Below are 19,464 nucleotides of genomic sequence, written 5' to 3' on the forward strand. Positions count from 1 at the left end.
GAACAATTTAAAGACAATGCTACCAAATACTAATTGAGTGTATGTAAACTTCTGACCCACTGGGAATGTGATGAAACAAATAAAAGCTGAAATAAATCATTCTCTCTACTATTATTCTGACATTTCACATTCTTAAAATAAAGTGGTGATCCTAACTGACCTAAGACAGGGAATTTTTACTAGGATTAAATGTCAGGAATTGTGAAAAACTGAGTTTAAATGTATTTGGCTAAGGTGTATGTAAACTTCCGACTTCAACTGTACATCTCTGTCTCACTCCAAGACAATATATTTGACGTTATATATGACACTGTAGAGTACAGTATATAACATATGAGTACAGTAAATAACATCCTCCACATACAACACCCGTTCTGCCAGTCACATTCTGTTAAAGGTCCCCAAAGCACACACATCCCTTGGTCGCTCGTCTTTTCAGTTCGCTGCAGCTAGCGACTGGAACGAGCTGCAACAAACACTCAAACTGGACAGTTTTATCTCAATCTCTTCATTCAAAGACTCAATCATGGACACTCTTACTGACAGTTGTGGCTGCTTTGCGTGATGTATTGTTGTCTCTACCGTCCTGCCCTTTGTGCTGTTGTGTGTGCCCAATAATGTTTGTACCATGTTTTGTGCTGTTACCATGTTGTGTTGCTACATGTTGTTGTCATGTTGTGTTTCTACCATGCTGTGTTGTCGTGTGTTGCTGCCTTGCTATGTTGTTGTCTTAGGTCTATCTTTATGTGTGCTGTGTTGTCTCTCTTGTGGTGATGTGTGTTTTGAGCCTATATTTATATATTTTTATTTTTAATCCAGTCCCCGTCCCCGCAGGAGGCCTTTTGCCTTTTGGTAGGCCGTCATTGTAAATAAGAATTTGTTCTTAACTAACTTGCCTAGTTAAATAAAGGTTAAATAAAAAATAAATAAAATATTGTTTCGATCACACACCACTTTTTTTTATGTGAAATCATTTTTTATCATCTGTAACCCTGTGTTAGCCTAAACTAAAGTGAAAAAGATCTCTCGTCCCTGCGATTCAAAAAAGGGGTTCGTTGGACAAAAACAACGACTTAACGTAGGGGGGGGGGATGAGGGGAGGGGGAGGAGGAGGGGCAGAAGAGAGAAGGAGTAGGGGAAGAGAAGAGGAATCGAGGAAGATCAGAGTGAACAAGGGAAGGGTTTAGAGACCTGGGGCCTCATTTATAAACGCTGCATATGCACAAAATATGTGCCTAAACATACGTGTGCCAGTTTTCATGCAAAAGTTGGCATTTATAAAAACTGAACTTGACGTGAGAATGTGCTTATCCTCCCGCAAACTTCAGACCATGCGTACGCACAGTTTCTACTAGTTGAAATATTGCATTGCAAGAAGGCAAAACTAGCCTAGAAGTAGCCTTGTGCAAATGGGAAATATATGTTGACACTCTTATTCATACAAAAAAAAATGATAGCTAAATATAATAAGATGTAATAATTTGCCATTAGTGAGAAAAACAAAAATCTATTTATTTTATCTTTGCATTGGAAAATAATTCTAAATAGTCATCTATTTCCTATTATTTATTTCATTTCCATGATCATGGAATAAATTCCTCACCTTTTCTGACTGTGATATGGTTCATACTTCTGAAATAGCCTACCAGACCTACAACAAGTTAGGTTTCCATTCGTCCCTTTTCTCATTTAATTGGACCCACTTCACAGAAGTAAATAGAGGAGCTATTTCAAGTATTTTGCTCTATGCGATCCGATCCCGAAGCGCAGTTTAACAGTAGAACCTTTTCCATTAACGTTTGTAGGCTCTCTCTGAATATTGCAACGTCAAATTTCTCGAGTAGACAATGTTTCATTTGTAAAAAATACATATATCATAACCATTGCAGAATAACTTATTACAACAGATTTCCATGCGCATCTGTCATTTAATTGGGCCTATTGATAAGCTATAATAATTTCAAGTTAATGCTCCATGTATTAGAAAGGGAGCACAGTTTATAACACAGTAGAATTTAACAGGTGAACAGACAGTTGATAATTTGCATTGAAGTGTGTAGACTACTGTAGTAAAAGAGTAGACAATGTTTCCGATTTCCCGGGCAGTGCAGCATATTTAGGTTAGGTTAAAAGTAAACACAAAACATTATAGAATTCAAACAATCTGTTTACAGGTCCACAATAATTTGCAATAGATTTTTTTTGTCTTTCGGAAACTTTCTAATACAACAAAATGTCACTGCAAAAGAAAACATTCTGCCAACAAGACATTTGATCAAGTTCGCCATTGCTATTGAGATACCGTCTCGGCCTAATTCCAATACTTCCAAAGTATACAGCAAATAAAAGCATTATTGGTAAAAGGTAAAAGGTGAATGGTGGCTGTTTTTCAGGCGGTGCGGTTTGGGACGCATCCTCGGGAGTGAGAAACAGTCGCTGAAGCCTGAGAAGCTGGGCAAGTGCACTGGTGGGGGTCCCGGGTTGAGGGGGTTGGAGGGGGGCGAGGGATGAGGGGTCAAATGTTTCGGGAGGAGGACGGAGGACGGAGGACGGAGGGGGAAGTCAGACAGTCAGTGCAACAAGAGCAACATAGAAAGGCTAATGCAGGAACCTTAGACTAAAATAAACAAGCACATCGAGACGCAACAGAGCAACAGACAGACTGAACGACTGGCAGAAAAACACACGAACGGACAGGGAGACTGAGACGGAGGAGGCGAGGGTGCAGGCAGAGGTGCAGGGGGTGGAGATGTCGGGCAGAGGACGGGGGGAGGAAGAGGAGTGCAGCTGGTCTCTACACATACTGACCTTCAGGTCCCTGTGCACTATGTCATGTTGGTGAATGTGATGAACACTGTCTAGAATCTGAGTGATACAGTGACTGTGAAGACAAAACAGAGAGGCGGAGAAGGAGAGATGGAGGAGAGGGAGAGATGGAGGGAGGCAAGGTGGAAGAAGAGAGGATGGGAGGGTGGAGGAGAAATGTGGACAGGTGAAAAATATTGGCAGGTGAACATGATTTTGAAAAGCAAGAAAAACAGTGAGGACGGAATATTGAACAGTATGGACGGAATATTGAAGAGTGAAAAAAGAATGCACATTTGATGGATAGAACAGAGAAATGGAGTAGGAGAGATGGCAGATATGTTGGAGCCAGAAGGGTAGAGGAAGAGTAGGGAGGGCAGGTGGAGATGGAGAGAGAGATAGGAAGAGGAGAGGGGAGATGGAGAGAGATGGGAGGAGGAGATGAAGTGGATGAATGCAGTGAGGGGTGAGGAGACAAAACCGTTTTCAACATGATGAGACACAAGACTACCAACAACAGCACAGCCAGATGTGCTTACAACATAGAGAAAGAGAAGAGAGGGAGGAGAGAGAACGGGAGGAGAGCAGCGAGAAAAGGAGGGAAACAGCTTGAGAAAAGAGGGAATAAGAGATGATAGAGGGCAAGAGAGGAGGGAGAGATAGGGAGAGTAAGAGACTGACATGAGAAAGTGAACAAGGCAGAGAACAGAAAATGAGAAAGAGAGAGATAGAGGAGAGCAGTGGATTGATGTGTAACTGTTATTTCAACCAACAAGTGGATGGAAAAAATTGCGCAGTGAAGGGGTTAATGTGCCTTACCACTCGTGTGTGTGTGTGTGTGTGTGTGTGTGTGTGTGTGTGTGTGTGTGTGTGTGTGTGTGTGTGTGTGTGTGTGTGTGTGTGTGTGTGTGTGGTGAAGGAGTTAAATGTGCAGGATATAATGTGACTAATAGCAGAACAGGAAGACAGCCTGCAGGATGGATACTGAGTGGGAGGACACACACACACACACACACACACACACACACACACACACACACACACACACACACACACACACACACACACACACACACACACACACACACACAGACACACAGACACACAGACACACAGACACACAGACACATACGTGGACATGGCAAGCACTTAAGTACTTAAGTTGGAGGTATCTGTACCAATATACCACAGCTAAGGGCTGTTCTTACGCATGACGCAACGTGGATTGCCTGGATACAGCCCTTAGCCGTGGTATATTGGCCATATATCACAAACCCCCAATGTGCCTTATTGCTATGATAAACTGGTTACCAATGTAATTAGAGCAGTAAAAATAAACGTTTTGTCATACCCGTGGTATACGGTCTGATATACCATGGCTATCAGCCAAATCAGCATTGAGGGCTCGAACCACCCAGTTTATAAAGTAGTTTATACCAGGGGATTTCAAAATGTTCTCGCACAGGAACAAACAGGCGACCCAGGAACCCCCATCATGTTAGCGACCCCCCCCCCCAAAAAAGAAATCACGTCTTGTCTGATCATCATCAGGTGAATGATACTGGCAAGTAGAAGTAACTGGTTGCCAGTCATTATTTTGACCTCCCAATTAATATGAAGAGGAAGTGTAAACTCTAACTTGGTCTATTAGCTAGAAAGGTATCTTGGCAGCGTAAAGAACATGTTGCTGTTGTAAAGCAGATTCTCCCTGACGGTCTAGCTTTTATTTGATTGTTGATTCTCAAAGATGGTATAAAAATAAAATATATATAATACCAGTGAAAAGTTTGGACACACCTACTCATTCAAGAGTTTTTCTTTATTTTTTACTATTTTCTACATTGTAGAATGCCAAGAGTGTGCAAAGCTGTCATCAAGGCAAACGGTGGCTACTTTGAAGAATCTCAAATATGAAATATATTTCGATTTGTTTAACACTTTTTTGGTTACTACATGACTCCATAATGTGACCCGTTTCAGGAAACTAGGCGTATATCACGGGTCACTATATCACGGGTTTGAAAGTAAACTTTTTTTTTCTTTTTTTTTTTACATGTGAACTTTCATGTGCCTTAAATAACAAACTTATATACCACCTGTAAATACGAATAAAAAAATTAAATTACAAGCCTAGTTGGTTAAGCCACAGAAAAAGCCATGATTGGCTGAGATAATGAGTGGGCTGGAAATGCTGAGAGATAAGTTTGTGTTTGTCTGCCATATAGCATGCGTCTGTCTATTTGAGCTGGTCAGTATGTCTAGGTAAAACTGTTTAACGCAGCTTTTATTTTTTATCGTGTAGTAAAACTGCAAGTGTTGCTCTCCACTTTCTGGAGGACCGAGTTTTGAAATCAGTGGAATTTGAGTACGATAGCTAAGGAGATGGAGAAAACCCCTTTCTCTGGATTTCATCTTCAAACTAAGGGCAACCATGGCATCCGACAGGAGACGCGTCCATCCATGAATGATGTATACGGACGGGTAAGATAGTCTAGCTAGCTACATTTTCAGATATTACACGTTTCTAATATTGACAAAGTGGTTTCATTTACGTTAAAGTATGCTGTAAGCTAGCTAGATAATGTTAGCTGGCTGGCTCGCTAGCTAACATTACGTGTATGATCTTATTATTCATATCTCAGAGCTATTTGTTTGGCTAGCTATAGCCTAATGTTAGCTAGCGAACATTGAACCTGGTTGGTTAGCTACCTGCAGATTCATGCAGGGTAGTAATGTCATGAGTAGGGATTATGGTTCATTGTTTACCTTGCTAGCTAGCCACATGTCTTAACAAAAGACAACACTATGCAAGTAACCATTTTGGGTGCGTTCGTAAATTCAGTCTGGCCATCTACTCCAATTTCAGAGCACTCTGGTCTAGTGTGCCAGAGCGCAAAATAACTGATACATTTATGAACGCTCAACACCCGTTGAATTTGCCGGTGTCAGTAAACATCGGCAAAAAATCTGAATTAAATTGTTGCAAGCAGCACAGTTACAGTCACCAACGCTCTGGATAACATGAAAACAGCCTAACCAGCTCTGCTAGGGTGAGTAAAATGGTCAGAGTGTGGTGTTCTCTCATTATGTGTCTGGAAGTAGCTAGCAAGCTAGCCAATGTTAGCCAGTTATCTTGGGTGCTTGACTGCCGTTGTGAGGTCAGAACATTCAAATCAACCCTACTCATCGGCCAGGGCGTCCAGTGTGCACTCAGCGCAAAACGCTCTGAATTTTTCGAACAGACAATCTGACAGCACAGTTGCAGTCACCAACGCTCTGGATAACATAACAGCCTAACCAGCTCTGCTAGGGCGAGTAATGTTCCGTGAGCTGTTCTCTCATTTGTGTCTGGAAGAAGTTGGCAAGTTAGCTTGGGTGCTTGACTGCTGTTGTTAGTACATAACGCTCGGATCTACTCTTAAAGAGATAGGTGGTGCTAAAACTTAAGACGATGTGAATGATGCTGAATGGGTGTAGACAAAGGGCTCTCCAGTAGTAGTACCAAAACATTCAAAGGCCATTTTCTCAAAAGTGAGTTTACAAGTTTATCAACTTTCAAAGCATAATTATTTTCCCATTGTTCCTCAAATGCAGTGTATGATATGCCATTTAGTAGCTCTGAGTCTCTAATTTTATCCAATTTCAAATTATGCTACATAAGACCGATTTGAGCCGGTCGGTCACATGTGTTATTTCATAGTTTTGAGGTCTTCACTATTATTCTACAATGTAGAAAACCCTTGAATGAGTAGGTGTGTCCAAACTTTTTACTTGTACTGTATATATGTAGTTCAATATCTTTTCTGCATGCTTTCTATCTGGTTTTGGTGGTTTACGTTGACAAACTGTTTTTCCATCTCGAAAATTGGCACTTAGACCTAAGAATTCTCTACACAGGAAAAACGATGTAATTGGCTCCAATGACTGTAATTTCCTCCATATTAAAGGGATAGTTCAAGATTTTGGAAATGAAGCCATGTATGTACTTCCCCAGAGTAGGATGAACAAGGAACAGCTAGCAGACTAACTGTTCCTGTACACTTCCAGTCATTGCTAACTAGCATTTGCTCGTGAAACTACCTCTAACTTCCTTCATACTGGACGCAGTGACATACAAATGGTATTCTGTTGCGGCTAGGGAGGATTATAAAATTAAAAAAATTCACATAAAAAAATACAGTACCTCCGCAGATTTTGCTTCCCTAGAGTGGAATAATGCTCTGTTATGGATCAGCTCAGTGAGTTTATTGGAGACAGTCTGTGGTTATTAGATAGGCCGTAAGGGGACATTTAAGTGCTTTTTAATCAGTGAGTAGAGGTGGAATTTTCTGATTACATTCCGTGCCCATTTGACTCCCTCTCCCTCTCTCCCTCCCATGGACTTCTCTGTTTACTAGGTCCTATGGAGGACAGAGAAACCCCAGTCACACTCTTCACACTGCCCATATATGTGACTGGGTCAGCAGTTTGAGACACAATCGCACTCTTGTCTCAGAAGGACAGAAAACAGAAAGTAGCCTCAATTTGATTTTGGGTGTATTCATATTCATTGAGCTAACAACGTCGAAAACATTTCGCTTGTGTCTAATGCCAGAAAACAATTAATATCCTGTTTTTTTGTTTTGCCATGGCAACTCCAGTACATGACAGAAAAAATACATCTACAATTTTAAGCTATACATTTTTTTTGTGTGTGACTAATTATGTCAGCTAATTAAAAGGCCCAGTTATCGCTGGTCTCCTAGGAAACAGGGGGCAAGGCTGACCTGGATGACTGACACACACACCTACTCTCATCATCTCCATATTCACACATTGACATTCAGTGCATAGACAGATGCACACTTGTCTTTACACATACTTTGTTTCACACACACCCCAACTTTCACACACAGGTCCAAACACACACACACACTCTCCCTTACCAGTTCACACACTAACCAATGTGTGTGATGTGCCTCCTCCAAACAGCCATTGTGTGTGGGTTGTAATATCAGGAGTGAAAAACTGGCTGAATACACTCACTGGAGAGATAAGGCAGTGACCTTGCCCCACCCTGCCCTGTGGTGTGTGTGTATATGTGTGCTACAGTACTGCTCTGATCGGGTAGCTGTAGAGGTGGCCACACTGCGTCAGTGAAAGGAAGAGAGAGATGACAGAAAATGAGAGAATGTGGGATAGGGGGAGAGACAATGAGTGACATAAAGTGAAAGAGAATGAGAAAGAGAATGAAAGAGGGAGAAATAAAGAGAGAAAGAGAGAAAAAGATAGAGAGGAGGATACAGGAAGCCCAGAGAGAGGCTGCAGAAGGACAGGGTGTGTATAGCTTCACTGTTATAGCTCATATCATGCTTATAGCTCATATCTGACTGGACTAGACAGTATGGCTACTGAGACACAGACGGGGTCAATCTCAATACTCTCCACTGGCTTCCTTCCCTTGGTCCGATGTCCTTATTGCTTATCTCAAAGAGCTAGGTATCTGACAGCGATGATATTCCACTTCTCTTTCCCAGAGCATTTGATAATAGTGCTTCTATTGCACCTTATCAAACCAAGTCAGACCTGAGAATAGGACGCTGCTTCAAAGTACTGACAAAGATAGTACAGTTTGAAGATGGGCAGAAAAACTGCCTCTCAAATCCCTGATCACACTTGTAGGCGATGTCTTGGCGACGTTAGCTAGCTAAACTCGTGCAGAAACACGTCACCGGGTCTAACGGTCGTGTTGCCCCAAACTGCGCATGTGCAAGCCGTTAAATCAAAGACACTCCTTTGATATAAAGTTGATGAAAATGAAAATTAACAACTATGTACGGATTTTTTACTTCTCCCATTGACTTGCCAAACCCCAAACCCTGGTCTAGTCTGCTAAGTCTACTTCGCAAGTGGCCCCGGAAGTCTCGCGATGTTGCCCCTCTGGTTTTCGAAACACTGGTGTATTGAGATTCAGGGTGTGGACAAGAAACAAGGCAGAAGAGGATGGAAGAAGCAAAAGGAGAGTGGGATAGTGAAAGGAGAACAAGAAAGGGAGATGAGTGAGAAAGCGATAGAGAGAGAGGGAGAGAAAGAGAGAAAAAAGAGAGAAACTGAGAAAAAGAGAGAGCGAGAGCAGAAGAACGAAAGAAAGAGAGAGAGGGAGAGAGACACGTACTGTGTGTGCCAGTCTTACCTGGCATCAGCCTCACTGTAGTACTCTCTGGCTACGATGTCCTCGAACAGCTCCCCTCCAGTCACCCTGTCAACAAATCAGAGACAAGCTCATTAACCAATCAGAGAGCAGCTCATCAGCATTCCGCTCAGTCTGGTCTGAAGCCCCTCTCGCTCCGGCTTGCTACACCAGGACTCCCGTTACCCTCGGCAACCCTACTCTCGCTCATCCTCTCATCCCCAGTGCCAGCTGTTACCATGGAAACTAGAACTAGTACGGTTAACCGGCGGAATCTCATGGGAGAGAGCGAGGGAGGGAGGGTATAAGAGAGGAGAGTAGTGTAAAAGAGTAGGGGGATTTTAGTGAGTGGATAGACAAATGACAGAGGTGTAAAGAGGTAAAACATTTGTAAAAAAGGAGAGGAGAGAGAGAGAGAACTTACAAGTCAAACAGGAGATAGTGGAAGCCTTCCTCTGATATACTGTCATGAAGACGAACTGAAAGAGAGAGAGAGAGAAAGAGAGAGGGAGAACTAAGCCATGGAGGGGTCAAATGAAATCTGTATACATTCACATTTAGTCATTTAGCAGACACTCTTATCCAGAGCATCAATCAGCAATCGGTGCAGTCAACCAAAATAGCTAAGACAACCACATATCAAGATCATTGCAAGTAAAACCTTTTTCCAAATAGCTTTCTGATTTCAAACACATCATGGCATTTGGATTAAAGTGTACAGTATAAGGCTCAATGAAACAGTGGAAGAGTATTCTTTGATACTAAAGTAGCTGTCCGAGAGCTGTATGTTCTTGTGAAAACGGGGGATAAAGAATGACTTGGAACAAGCAACAAGAAGAAGTGCGAACAATCAGGTAGTGCGAACACTGCAAAAGCATTAGGGGGCAAAAACTCCCCAAAAATGTAAACTCAAGGCAATCTCACGCACGCCACGCGTAGAAACGTTAAAAAGCCTTTTATTCATACTTGGCCAGTAATAATGCATGGCAACGGAAGGATAAATCAAAACGCACCGAGGCCAGACCCAGGAACCTGAGCCTTCCGTCGCCATGGTACTGAATGTGGAATAGTCAAACAAGACGTAGATATCAAAACTTTGTGCCGGCTTAGAGATTCATATAGATTCATTATAGATGATAGATTCATTGAATCAGCAAACTTTATAGTACAGAATATATGTATACATGTATGTATATAGATAGATATAGATATATTGAAGATTGATAATGGCAGATTGAAGCAGCATATTGCAGCATACTGTAGGCAGGTGGCATTGCTTTGGTGCATTGGTTAGTTACAGAAAGACTCACCGATGTTGGAGTGCTTGAGCAGGCGACAAATACGGGCCTCTCTCTCTAGCTTCTGATGATCTAAGGAGGAAATAACAAAAACTTACACACATAGACCTGAATACTGTAACAGATGCAATGTAAAGTTATATACGTTGACTACACTTTATTTTGGTGTAATACACAAATGCACATAAGTGTAACAGAACAAATGGATACAACTCGTATGTCAGCATTTCTTTAGTACAGAGCCACTGGCTGCTTGGACTAGGGAGGGACCCAGACCTAAAAATATTTCTAACAGAGTGGAGTTGACAAAATGTAGACTGTCTAGTGACTGACTAACTGCCATGGAATGCAAGTTGGAGATTATCATAAAAGTTACATAAGTTACATAGGGTTTGTCGGTAAACAGATGTTCAAATCGTCATACCGTTTCTGTACCATACCGGGGTATACAGTATTACCGGACGTGCACCCCACAAATGTATGGGGCAATCTTGATCCAGGAGGGGATTGAATCTCTAGTCTGGGTACCAGTCTTTTTAGCTAACATTCCACTCCTTGCCACTCCATGTCATTGCCAAAGAAACGGGCTTTTCGGCAATCTCAACGTTCAATATGCAGATGAGTTTATGGCGGAGTTGCTCATTGGTCGTTGGAAATAACATTAATATTTTCCATGACAACATCATGAGCCTCAAAAATATAATTATAACAAAGTTAAAAATAAACATTTAGCTGTTAGGTAAGCAAGAGAATTTAGACATGAGCTAGCACATTTTGACAGATTGGTTTCCTCTGGACAAACAAAAAATGGATACCAACATGTTCTGTGGAGAAAAAAAAAGGTGATATAGTTCCAATTAAGTGATAATGCCCGAAAAATCGATGTTTGGAGGACATATTGGCACGGGTGTTGTTAGGCGCGGAAAAATGTGCCAATATACTGTATCCTCTAAACACCGGCTTCGAGAGCATTATCTCTTTTATACAATGGGTTATCAAAATATTCAAATAATGATTTATGAATGGGTTATCAAAATATTCAAATAATGATTTATGAAAAAATTATTTATTCATACGATTTCATCCTTACACAAGAAATAGTCCCAACACAAATCTAGGGTTGCTACCCAAGCCGGCTTGTTGTTCGTTCTATAGGTTCGGTTGCCAGAGACGCGACCCAGTTGTTAAGTCTTTTTGTTCTATATCTATGGAGATGATCCAGTCGTTCGTTGTAAATGTTCTATTGCCATACTGGCTGGCAACGTTCTTATCCCTTGCTTGCTAGATAGCCAACTACGGCTAACTTACAGTTACTTCAAACAGTACAGCCAGAACAACGACAAAGTAGCTGCATTTGCATTTGTTTAAGCTGTTTTCTAGTGACATTTAACAATGAGCTAATGATGCACAATTTTACCTGGCATAGAAAATGCTCTCCCGTCAGGACACTATTGTTCAGAGGAGCTAGCCAACAACACAGCTAGCTAACACGATCACTTCAAACTGAAGCTGGAAATACTGCAAACTAGCTGCAATTTGTTTCCTTTGACCTGTTTTTTATTGATATTCCTTTCTATATATCCATAAAAATGATACTGATTTTGACTGGCTGAGAAAAGCTGCCTGCCAGTATGGCTCATCCTGACTCCCGACACGTTAATTACTATGCGACAGCTGGAGACTGAATTTGTATATTGAAGCAATGTTGCAAATGTTGGAGAGACAGACAGCAAGGTCTACACAAATCTCCGCTGTTGAAAACGAAATGTTAGTCTAAAAGAAATCTGAGATAATGTCTAAATGCTTTTTATAGTGGAGATCAAATTTATAAATGGCCTGTCTGGGCTGAATAAAACAGTGGATTGCCAAATCAGACGGAACAAAGTAAATAGGCATTTTAATGTCACAGATTAAGCCGATGGCAATTTGTGGAATAGACACCGGCTGGAATGCGGTTTTAACCATTCAGCATTCAGGATTAGACCCACCCATTGTATAATATTTGGATAGTCATTTTGATTGGAGGATATCGAATCAGGATCAACTCCTCTGTTCTCCTGAGGCCATTAATAATAGAATGTATATACTTGAAGATGACAGAAAGGCCTTTGGCAATGAATGGAATGGAATGGAATGTTAGAATGGGTTAGCTAAAGAGACTGGTACTCAGGCTAGAATGTCTCTGCTGTAACGAAGAAGCTTGATCTTGACATTTTTAATTCAACCATTATTTAACCAAGCAAGCCAGTTATGAACTAATTCTCATTTACTCCAGCCAAACCATAATCCGGACGACACTGGGCCAATTGTGCACTGCCCTATGGGACTCCCAGTCATGGCAGGGTGTGATACAGCCCGGGATTGAACCAGGGTCTGTAGTGATGCCTCTAGCACTGAGATGCTGTGCCTTAGACCGCTGCGCCACTCGGGAGCCCATAAATCTAGCCAGTTACCTAACAAGTTAGCAAACCAAATGCAAAGCTGGAGCCCTGAGCTGGATATCATTTATTTGACACATCTTACATTTTTATAGTTATACTTAACGTATGAGCAGTGACATAGCATGCACCCCGCAGCCCCCAAACCCCCCAAATAAGAAACGGTATTGAAAATCATACCGTCTGTATTTCAAATCCCAGTGTTCTTTCACCTCAAGGTGACCTCCACACAATTGGCCGGCCTCCTGGCCCTCATTTGAATATTAAGCAACACCCCCCTCTCACTGTCCAACAGTCTCTATCACATTCAAAACCTATTCAAATTGGAACAGTCACTTAGCAATAGGTCACACATATAAGGTGTATCTCAATAATCAGAAATCAAATCAAATTCAATTTTATTGGTCACATGCACATGGTTAGCAGATGTTAATGCGAGTGTAGCGAAATGCTTTTGCTTCTAGTTCTAACCGTGCAGTAATATCTAACATGTAATCTAACAATTTCACAACAACTACCTTATACACACAAGTGTAAAGGAATGAATAAGAATATGTACATATAAATATATGGATGAGCGATGGCCGTGTGGCATAGGCAAGATGCAGTAGATGGTATAGAGTACAGTATATACATATGAGATGAGTAATGTAGGGTATGTAAACATTATATAAAGTGGCATTGTTTAAAGTGACTAGTGATACATTTATTACATCCAATTTTTAATTATTAAAGTGGCTAGAGATTTGAGTCAGTATGTTGGCAGCAGCCACTCATTGTTAGTGATGGCTGTTTACAGTCTGATGGCCTTGAGATAGAATCTGTTTTTCAGTCTCTCGGTCCCAGCCTTGATGCACCTGTACTGATCTCGCCTTCTGGATGATAGCGGGGTGAACAGGCAGTGGCTCGGGTGGTTGTTGTCCTTGATGATCTTTTTGGTCTTCCTGTGACATCGGGTGGTGTAGGTGTCCTGGAGGGCAGGTAGTTTGCCCCCGGTGATGCATTGTGCAGACCTCACTACCCTCTGGAGAGCCTTAAGGTTGTGGGCAGGGCAGTTGCCGTACCAAGCGGTGATACAGCCCGACAGGATGCTCTCGATTGTGCATCTGTAAAATTTTGTGAGTGTTTTCAGTGACAAGTCAAATTTCTTCAGCCTCCTGAGGATGAAGAGGCGCTGTTGCGCCTTCTTCACCACGCTGTCTGTGTGGGTGGACCATTTCAGTTTGTCCGTGATGTGTACGCCAAGGAACTTTCCACCTTCTCCACTACTGTCCCGTCAATGTGGATAGGGGGGTGATCCCTCTGCTGTTTCCTGAAGTCCACGATCACCTCTTTTGTTTTGTTGACATTGTGTTGACATTTGTTGACATTATTTTTCTGACACCACACTCCGAGGGACCTCACCTCCTCCCTGTAGGCCGTCTCGTTGTTGTTGGTAATGCCTACCACTGAAGTGTCGTCTGCAAACTTGATGATTGAGTTGGAGGCGTGCATAACCACGCAGTCATGGGTGAACAAGGAGTACAGGAGAGGGCTGAGAACGCACCCTTGTGGGGCCCCAGTGTTGAGGATCAGCGGGGTGGAAATGTTGTTTCCTACCCTCACCACCTGGAGGTGGCCCGTCAGAAAGTCCAGGACACAGTTGCACAGGGCGGGGTCGAGACCCAGGGTCTCAAGCTTAATGACGAGTTTGGAGGGTACTATCGTGTTAAATGCTGAGCTGTAATCGATGAACAGCATTCTTACATAGGTATTCCTCTTGTCCAGATGGGTTAGGGCAGTGTGCAGTGTGACTACGATTACGTTGTCTGTGGACCTATTGGGGCAGTAAGCAAATTGGAGTGGGTCTAGGGTGTCAGGTAGGGTGGAGGTGACATGACCTTGACTAGTCTCTCAAAGCACTTCATGATGACGGAAGTGAGTGCTACGGGGCGATAGTCGTTTAGCTCAGTTACCATTCTTGGCAACAGGAACAATGGTGGCCCTCTTGAAGCATGTGGGAACAGCAGACTGGGATAGGGATTTATTGAATATGTCCGTAAACACACCAGCCAGCTGGTATGCACATGCTCTGAGGACATGGCTAGGGATGCCGTCTGGGCCGGCAGCCTTGCGAGGGTTAACACGGTTAAATGTTTTACTCGCGTTGGCTGCGGTGAAGGAGAGCCCGCAGGTTTTGGTAGCGGGCTGTGTCAGTGGCACTGTATTGTCCTCAAAGCGAGCAAAGAAGTTGTTTAGTTTGTCTGGGAGCAAGATGTCGGTGTCAACGACAGGGCTGGTTTTCTTTTTGTAATCTGTGATCGACTCTAGACCCTGCCACATACGTCTTGTGTCTGAGCCGTTGAATTGCGACTCTACTTTGTCTCTATACTGACGCTTAGCTTGTTTGATTGCCTTGCGGAGGAAATAGCTACACTTTGTATTCGGTAATGTTTCCGGTCGCCTTGCCATGATTAAAAGCAGTGGTTCAGATTGGTCGGACCAGCGTTGAACAGACCTGAGCATGGGCGTTTCCTGTTTTAGTTTCGGTCTCTCTCTCCTTGTCTCCTTTCCTTCATCCTAATTGGTGTGAAAGAACTGGACAGGTGAAACCTCATGTAGGCTGGTGGTGTAGGCAACCACCATATCAAATCAGTGCAGATAAAGGAAAACAGAAGAGGAGAGTATTAGATTATTGAGATGCATCCAAGAGTTTCTGAGATGAAGAGAGTTGAGACTATTGAGATGTACCCAAAAGCTTCTCCATCGACCAGCAACAAGCCAACCAAAGACAGCCAGCACTCGTAAATAAAGTTATTTTGATTTATTATATAACAGCTGTCTTTTTTTCTAGCTGGTCTTTGCCAATAGCAAAGCCTCTTCACATAAGCGCTGCTAAAATACAATTGCACTGAGTACCTACTACCCACTGCCCACTTCCACTCAGACAGGGAAGATCTTATTTTGTCTTTTACCACCTTCTGTCAATCGATGAAAGCTAAACCTGTAGCAGACAGACATTGACTCAATCTGCTTGTTCAATCAATAGACAGATCTGGTCTCGTAATAGTCCATGTTTTACTCCAAAATGGCCCATACAGATGTAGGATCTTAATTTAAGCCAGTTTTCTACAGCAGGAAAATAATCCTGCAGCAACAGGAAATGTGATTTATTATGTGTATTATAATTAAGGAGTTTTAAGGAGTTTTTTGTAGGGGTTGGTGCATTTTTTGTTAGGGCAAATCCAGCCTGACATTTTGCATTTCCTGCTGTGCAGGAAAATTCTCAGCAACAAAAGAGTGATCAAATTAAGATCCCACATCTGTAGGCCACAGACAGAGACACTTGTTAGGAAACCAGCTACCTAAATCCCGATATACTGAGGACCACAGGATTACCAATACATTATATCATTATTTGTGTGTGTTACTACAGCAGGTGTTTGTGTGTAGACATTAGGGATGCAACAGTACACAGTATGTTGTTGAACCGTTCGGTACGCCCCCTATGGTTCAATACGCACACATGAACCGCAGAATTACGATATGCCTGTCATTTTCCTAGAATTTCCTAAACTTGTTTATTGCGCTGCGGACTACACGCACGTTGTACATTCAGATCCACAGAACCATACACGCAGCTTGTGAACAGGTTTGGCAGGCAACTGCTTGAGGCCCCAGGCCGTTAGGGGTCTCCTGAGGGCTGACAAACTTTACTCCACAGCAATGTCTCTAAATGTGGCAGCCGCAGTGAGCACAACCCCCTCCCCCTTAAACAACCAATGGAAGATTTGCAATGACATTTCAGTAGGAAACCTACCTGAAGGGGCCCCATGAAGAGAGGGGAAACTAAAAACAAATAATCTCTCAGCTCAGCTCCAACGTGACAATGGCGAGCGCTAGCGAGACAGAGAGAAGCAAATTTGAAGAGGCACCGCCGTCTTTCAAACCCGCTATGTGGGAACATTTCGGATTCAGCGCTCAATACGATGACGAGGGTAAGAAGACCGTAAACAAACAAAGTACAGTCTGCGAGCATTGCTTTGCCACTGTCGGCTACTCGAGTGGAAACACTTCTAACATGATGTGTCATTTACGTCGCCATCACCCAGCCGTATCCCTTGCAGGTGGAGCTGAAGCAAGGAGAGTCCACCCGCTAGTGAAAACACAACAATCACTCGCTGCAGCCTTCCAACAACAATTTGCGACAAATTCAGAAAAACATAAAGAAATAACAAAAGCAGTGGGAGTATTCATAGCCAAAGATTTGCAGCCCTATTCGGCGGTTACTGACTCGGGATTTCGTCACCTGATGAAATAAATTGAACCGCGTTACAATGTCCCCTCCAGCACACATGTCAGCACCTAAGTAATTCCCAAACTCTATGAAACATCACGGAGATAAATTGAAAACAAATTGACACAGACACCCTATCTAGCTCTCTCCACTGAGAGTTGGACCTCCAGAGCAACTCAAAGCTACCTCACTGTGACGGTTCAATATGTACTGGATTAGGAGATGAAGATCTACGTGTTGCAAACTCGTCCCCTGTATGAGAGTCATACAAGTGCACACTTTTCTTAAATATAAATATAAAGATACAGAAACCGTACCATGGCCCACAAACCGTGATGCATACTGAACCGTGGGCCCACTGTACCGTTGCATCCCTAGTAGACATACAGTAAAATGTCAAGACTAATGTCACATTCAGGATGGGTTTGTCTTTGGACTGACAGTACATTGAGAGTGTGGGTTAGGTGTGCTGGGCAGGGTCATGATTTCCACACCAAAAAACAAATACCATAGCGAGCTGAATTTTATATGAACCGTGTGTGTTTAGGTTAAACTACGGTCAACTGTAAGCTAGGCTTGTCCAGTACATCTCTGCCTCTCTGTCACCATAGTAGCTGTAGCTGTTTTCTGTTCTGCCGTGAAGCAGCTAGCCTAGCCTATATCCACCCAGCCTTCCCTTTCTGTGATGCAGCAGAGTAAATAAGAGATGAGAGGAGAGGGAGAGGAGGAGAGAAGGAGGTGGAGGACGGGTCCTGAAGAGAGCATGAGCAATGTGTTCACTGGGTGAGAAAATCCACAGGAACGACCTCGCCGCTGCCCAAAAACCCCACAGCGATCGATTAACTCCACTCTGTGCGTGTGTGTGTTCATGCATCCATGCGCATGTGAGAGTGAATGAGAGCGAGACAGAAAGTGTGACTTTGCCCCTGTGTGCATACATTTGTGTGTGTTTCTGTGTGTGGGCATGCATGTCTGATACTGTGAGTAAGTCTATGATATTGAGTGTGTGTAAACATTATTTTGGTGCTCTCTGTCTGAGGTTTTTGCATGCTTGAGTGTGGGAGGGAAGACTGACTATCTGCGACTCATCATGTTACTGAGGAAAGGAGAAGAAAGAGGAGAAGACTATGTTATGGCATGACTCCAACAATAAAGGAATACATTAAACACACACACTTGTGTCAAACACATCACCACATCTCATATTCCACCAGATTGACATGGGTTTCAAGGAATACCAAACCAAAATATGACCACTTGTCATTTTCATTATGCCAAGACACAATAGCCATAAGAAGCATATGGGGAGAAGATACAATTTGGCCATTTTCTCCCAGTCAGTCAGTCATTTTACACCCAGATAATGACACAAATAGGCCTAAATACAGGTCATCCTACTACAACTTTATTGCAGGTGATTCTGAAACAGCACACACACCACCCTCACGCACACTCTCTCTCTCTCATCGCCAATCTCTATCATCTCCCCATTGAGAATATATTGGCCCAATAGCTGACCTCCTGCAACCCTGCCCAATATGTCTCATATTCCCATTGAGAATATATTGGCCCAATAGCTGACCTCCTGCAACCCTGCCAGTCTCCACATCAATAAACAAGCTCTCGGATTGGCTGCGGGCTGTACCAACAGCCCCACCCCACTACCCCTGACATGTGGCAGCTGACATTAACTGTTTGTCTGCTGGACTGGACAGTTTAAACCAAGAGTTGTAACTGAAATTATTTTCCAATTGATTCGTTCTGAACAGAAACACTATTCGTTTCATTCCATTCCACTTTTCCGAACAGAAAAATACAATTCTGAACTTGTTCGACCCCTCAAAAAAGTACCGGTATATATTGTTCCTTTCTGTTCCTTTTTAACCTGTGAAATCATTTTTTTTTTACATTTAGCTCATTACATTACTTCACCAATCAGCGCAGATAGAGCAGGAAAGCTAGTTCTTTACATGCGTGATGGACAGACAAGAGTAACCTATGGTGCAAGATGGGACTGACATTTTGCGGGTGGGGAGAGAACGAAAGGATTGAGGTTTGAGGAGGAGGCCTGAAGCGCTGGGCATCTTGTTATGACATCTGAATTAGGTCCACAGAATTACAGTGCAAATATGTTCAGCTTGCAGACAGACATTGGAATAAGTTTCTGAGTAACAGAATAAATGATCTATTGATTCGGTCTCTTCGCAGCAAAATCTAAGATCTGAGATTGTTGTATGCCCCATATATATATATATATATAGCATTCTGTTGGCGGCAACAATTTTATATAATAATTTAAATTGAAAAACTCAAGTGTTGAATCAAGTGTAGTTTTTTGTACCAGTTCATAAACCAAATGCCATGGAATTGGTACATCGAAAATCTCTTCCCATTTATTTTGCAACCTGTATGGCACAGCGGTCAATATTATGTCCTCAAATGAAACTGGTATATTTGTATATTTATGCCAGTTCCTTT

At 42.5% G+C, this 19,464-nt stretch overlaps 1 protein-coding gene across 1 annotated transcript in view; it reads right to left on the reverse strand.

The window, feature by feature from the left end:
• The window catches only part of camk2b1 (calcium/calmodulin-dependent protein kinase (CaM kinase) II beta 1), an 84,198-nt gene that overhangs the window by 42,203 nt on the left and 22,531 nt on the right, over positions 1-19,464 (reverse strand). Inside the window, exons 3-5 of the mRNA XM_038988570.1 lie at positions 10,285-10,344; positions 9,399-9,453; positions 8,978-9,043 (exon numbers count right to left, since the gene is read on the reverse strand). Coding sequence (XP_038844498.1) covers positions 8,978-9,043; positions 9,399-9,453; positions 10,285-10,344 — 181 coding nt within the window. The remainder of the gene's footprint in view (positions 1-8,977; positions 9,044-9,398; positions 9,454-10,284; positions 10,345-19,464) is intronic.

Source organism: Salvelinus namaycush, chromosome 1 (assembly GCF_016432855.1).
Source record: "Salvelinus namaycush isolate Seneca chromosome 1, SaNama_1.0, whole genome shotgun sequence".
Classification (NCBI taxonomy): domain Eukaryota; kingdom Metazoa; phylum Chordata; class Actinopteri; order Salmoniformes; family Salmonidae; genus Salvelinus; species Salvelinus namaycush.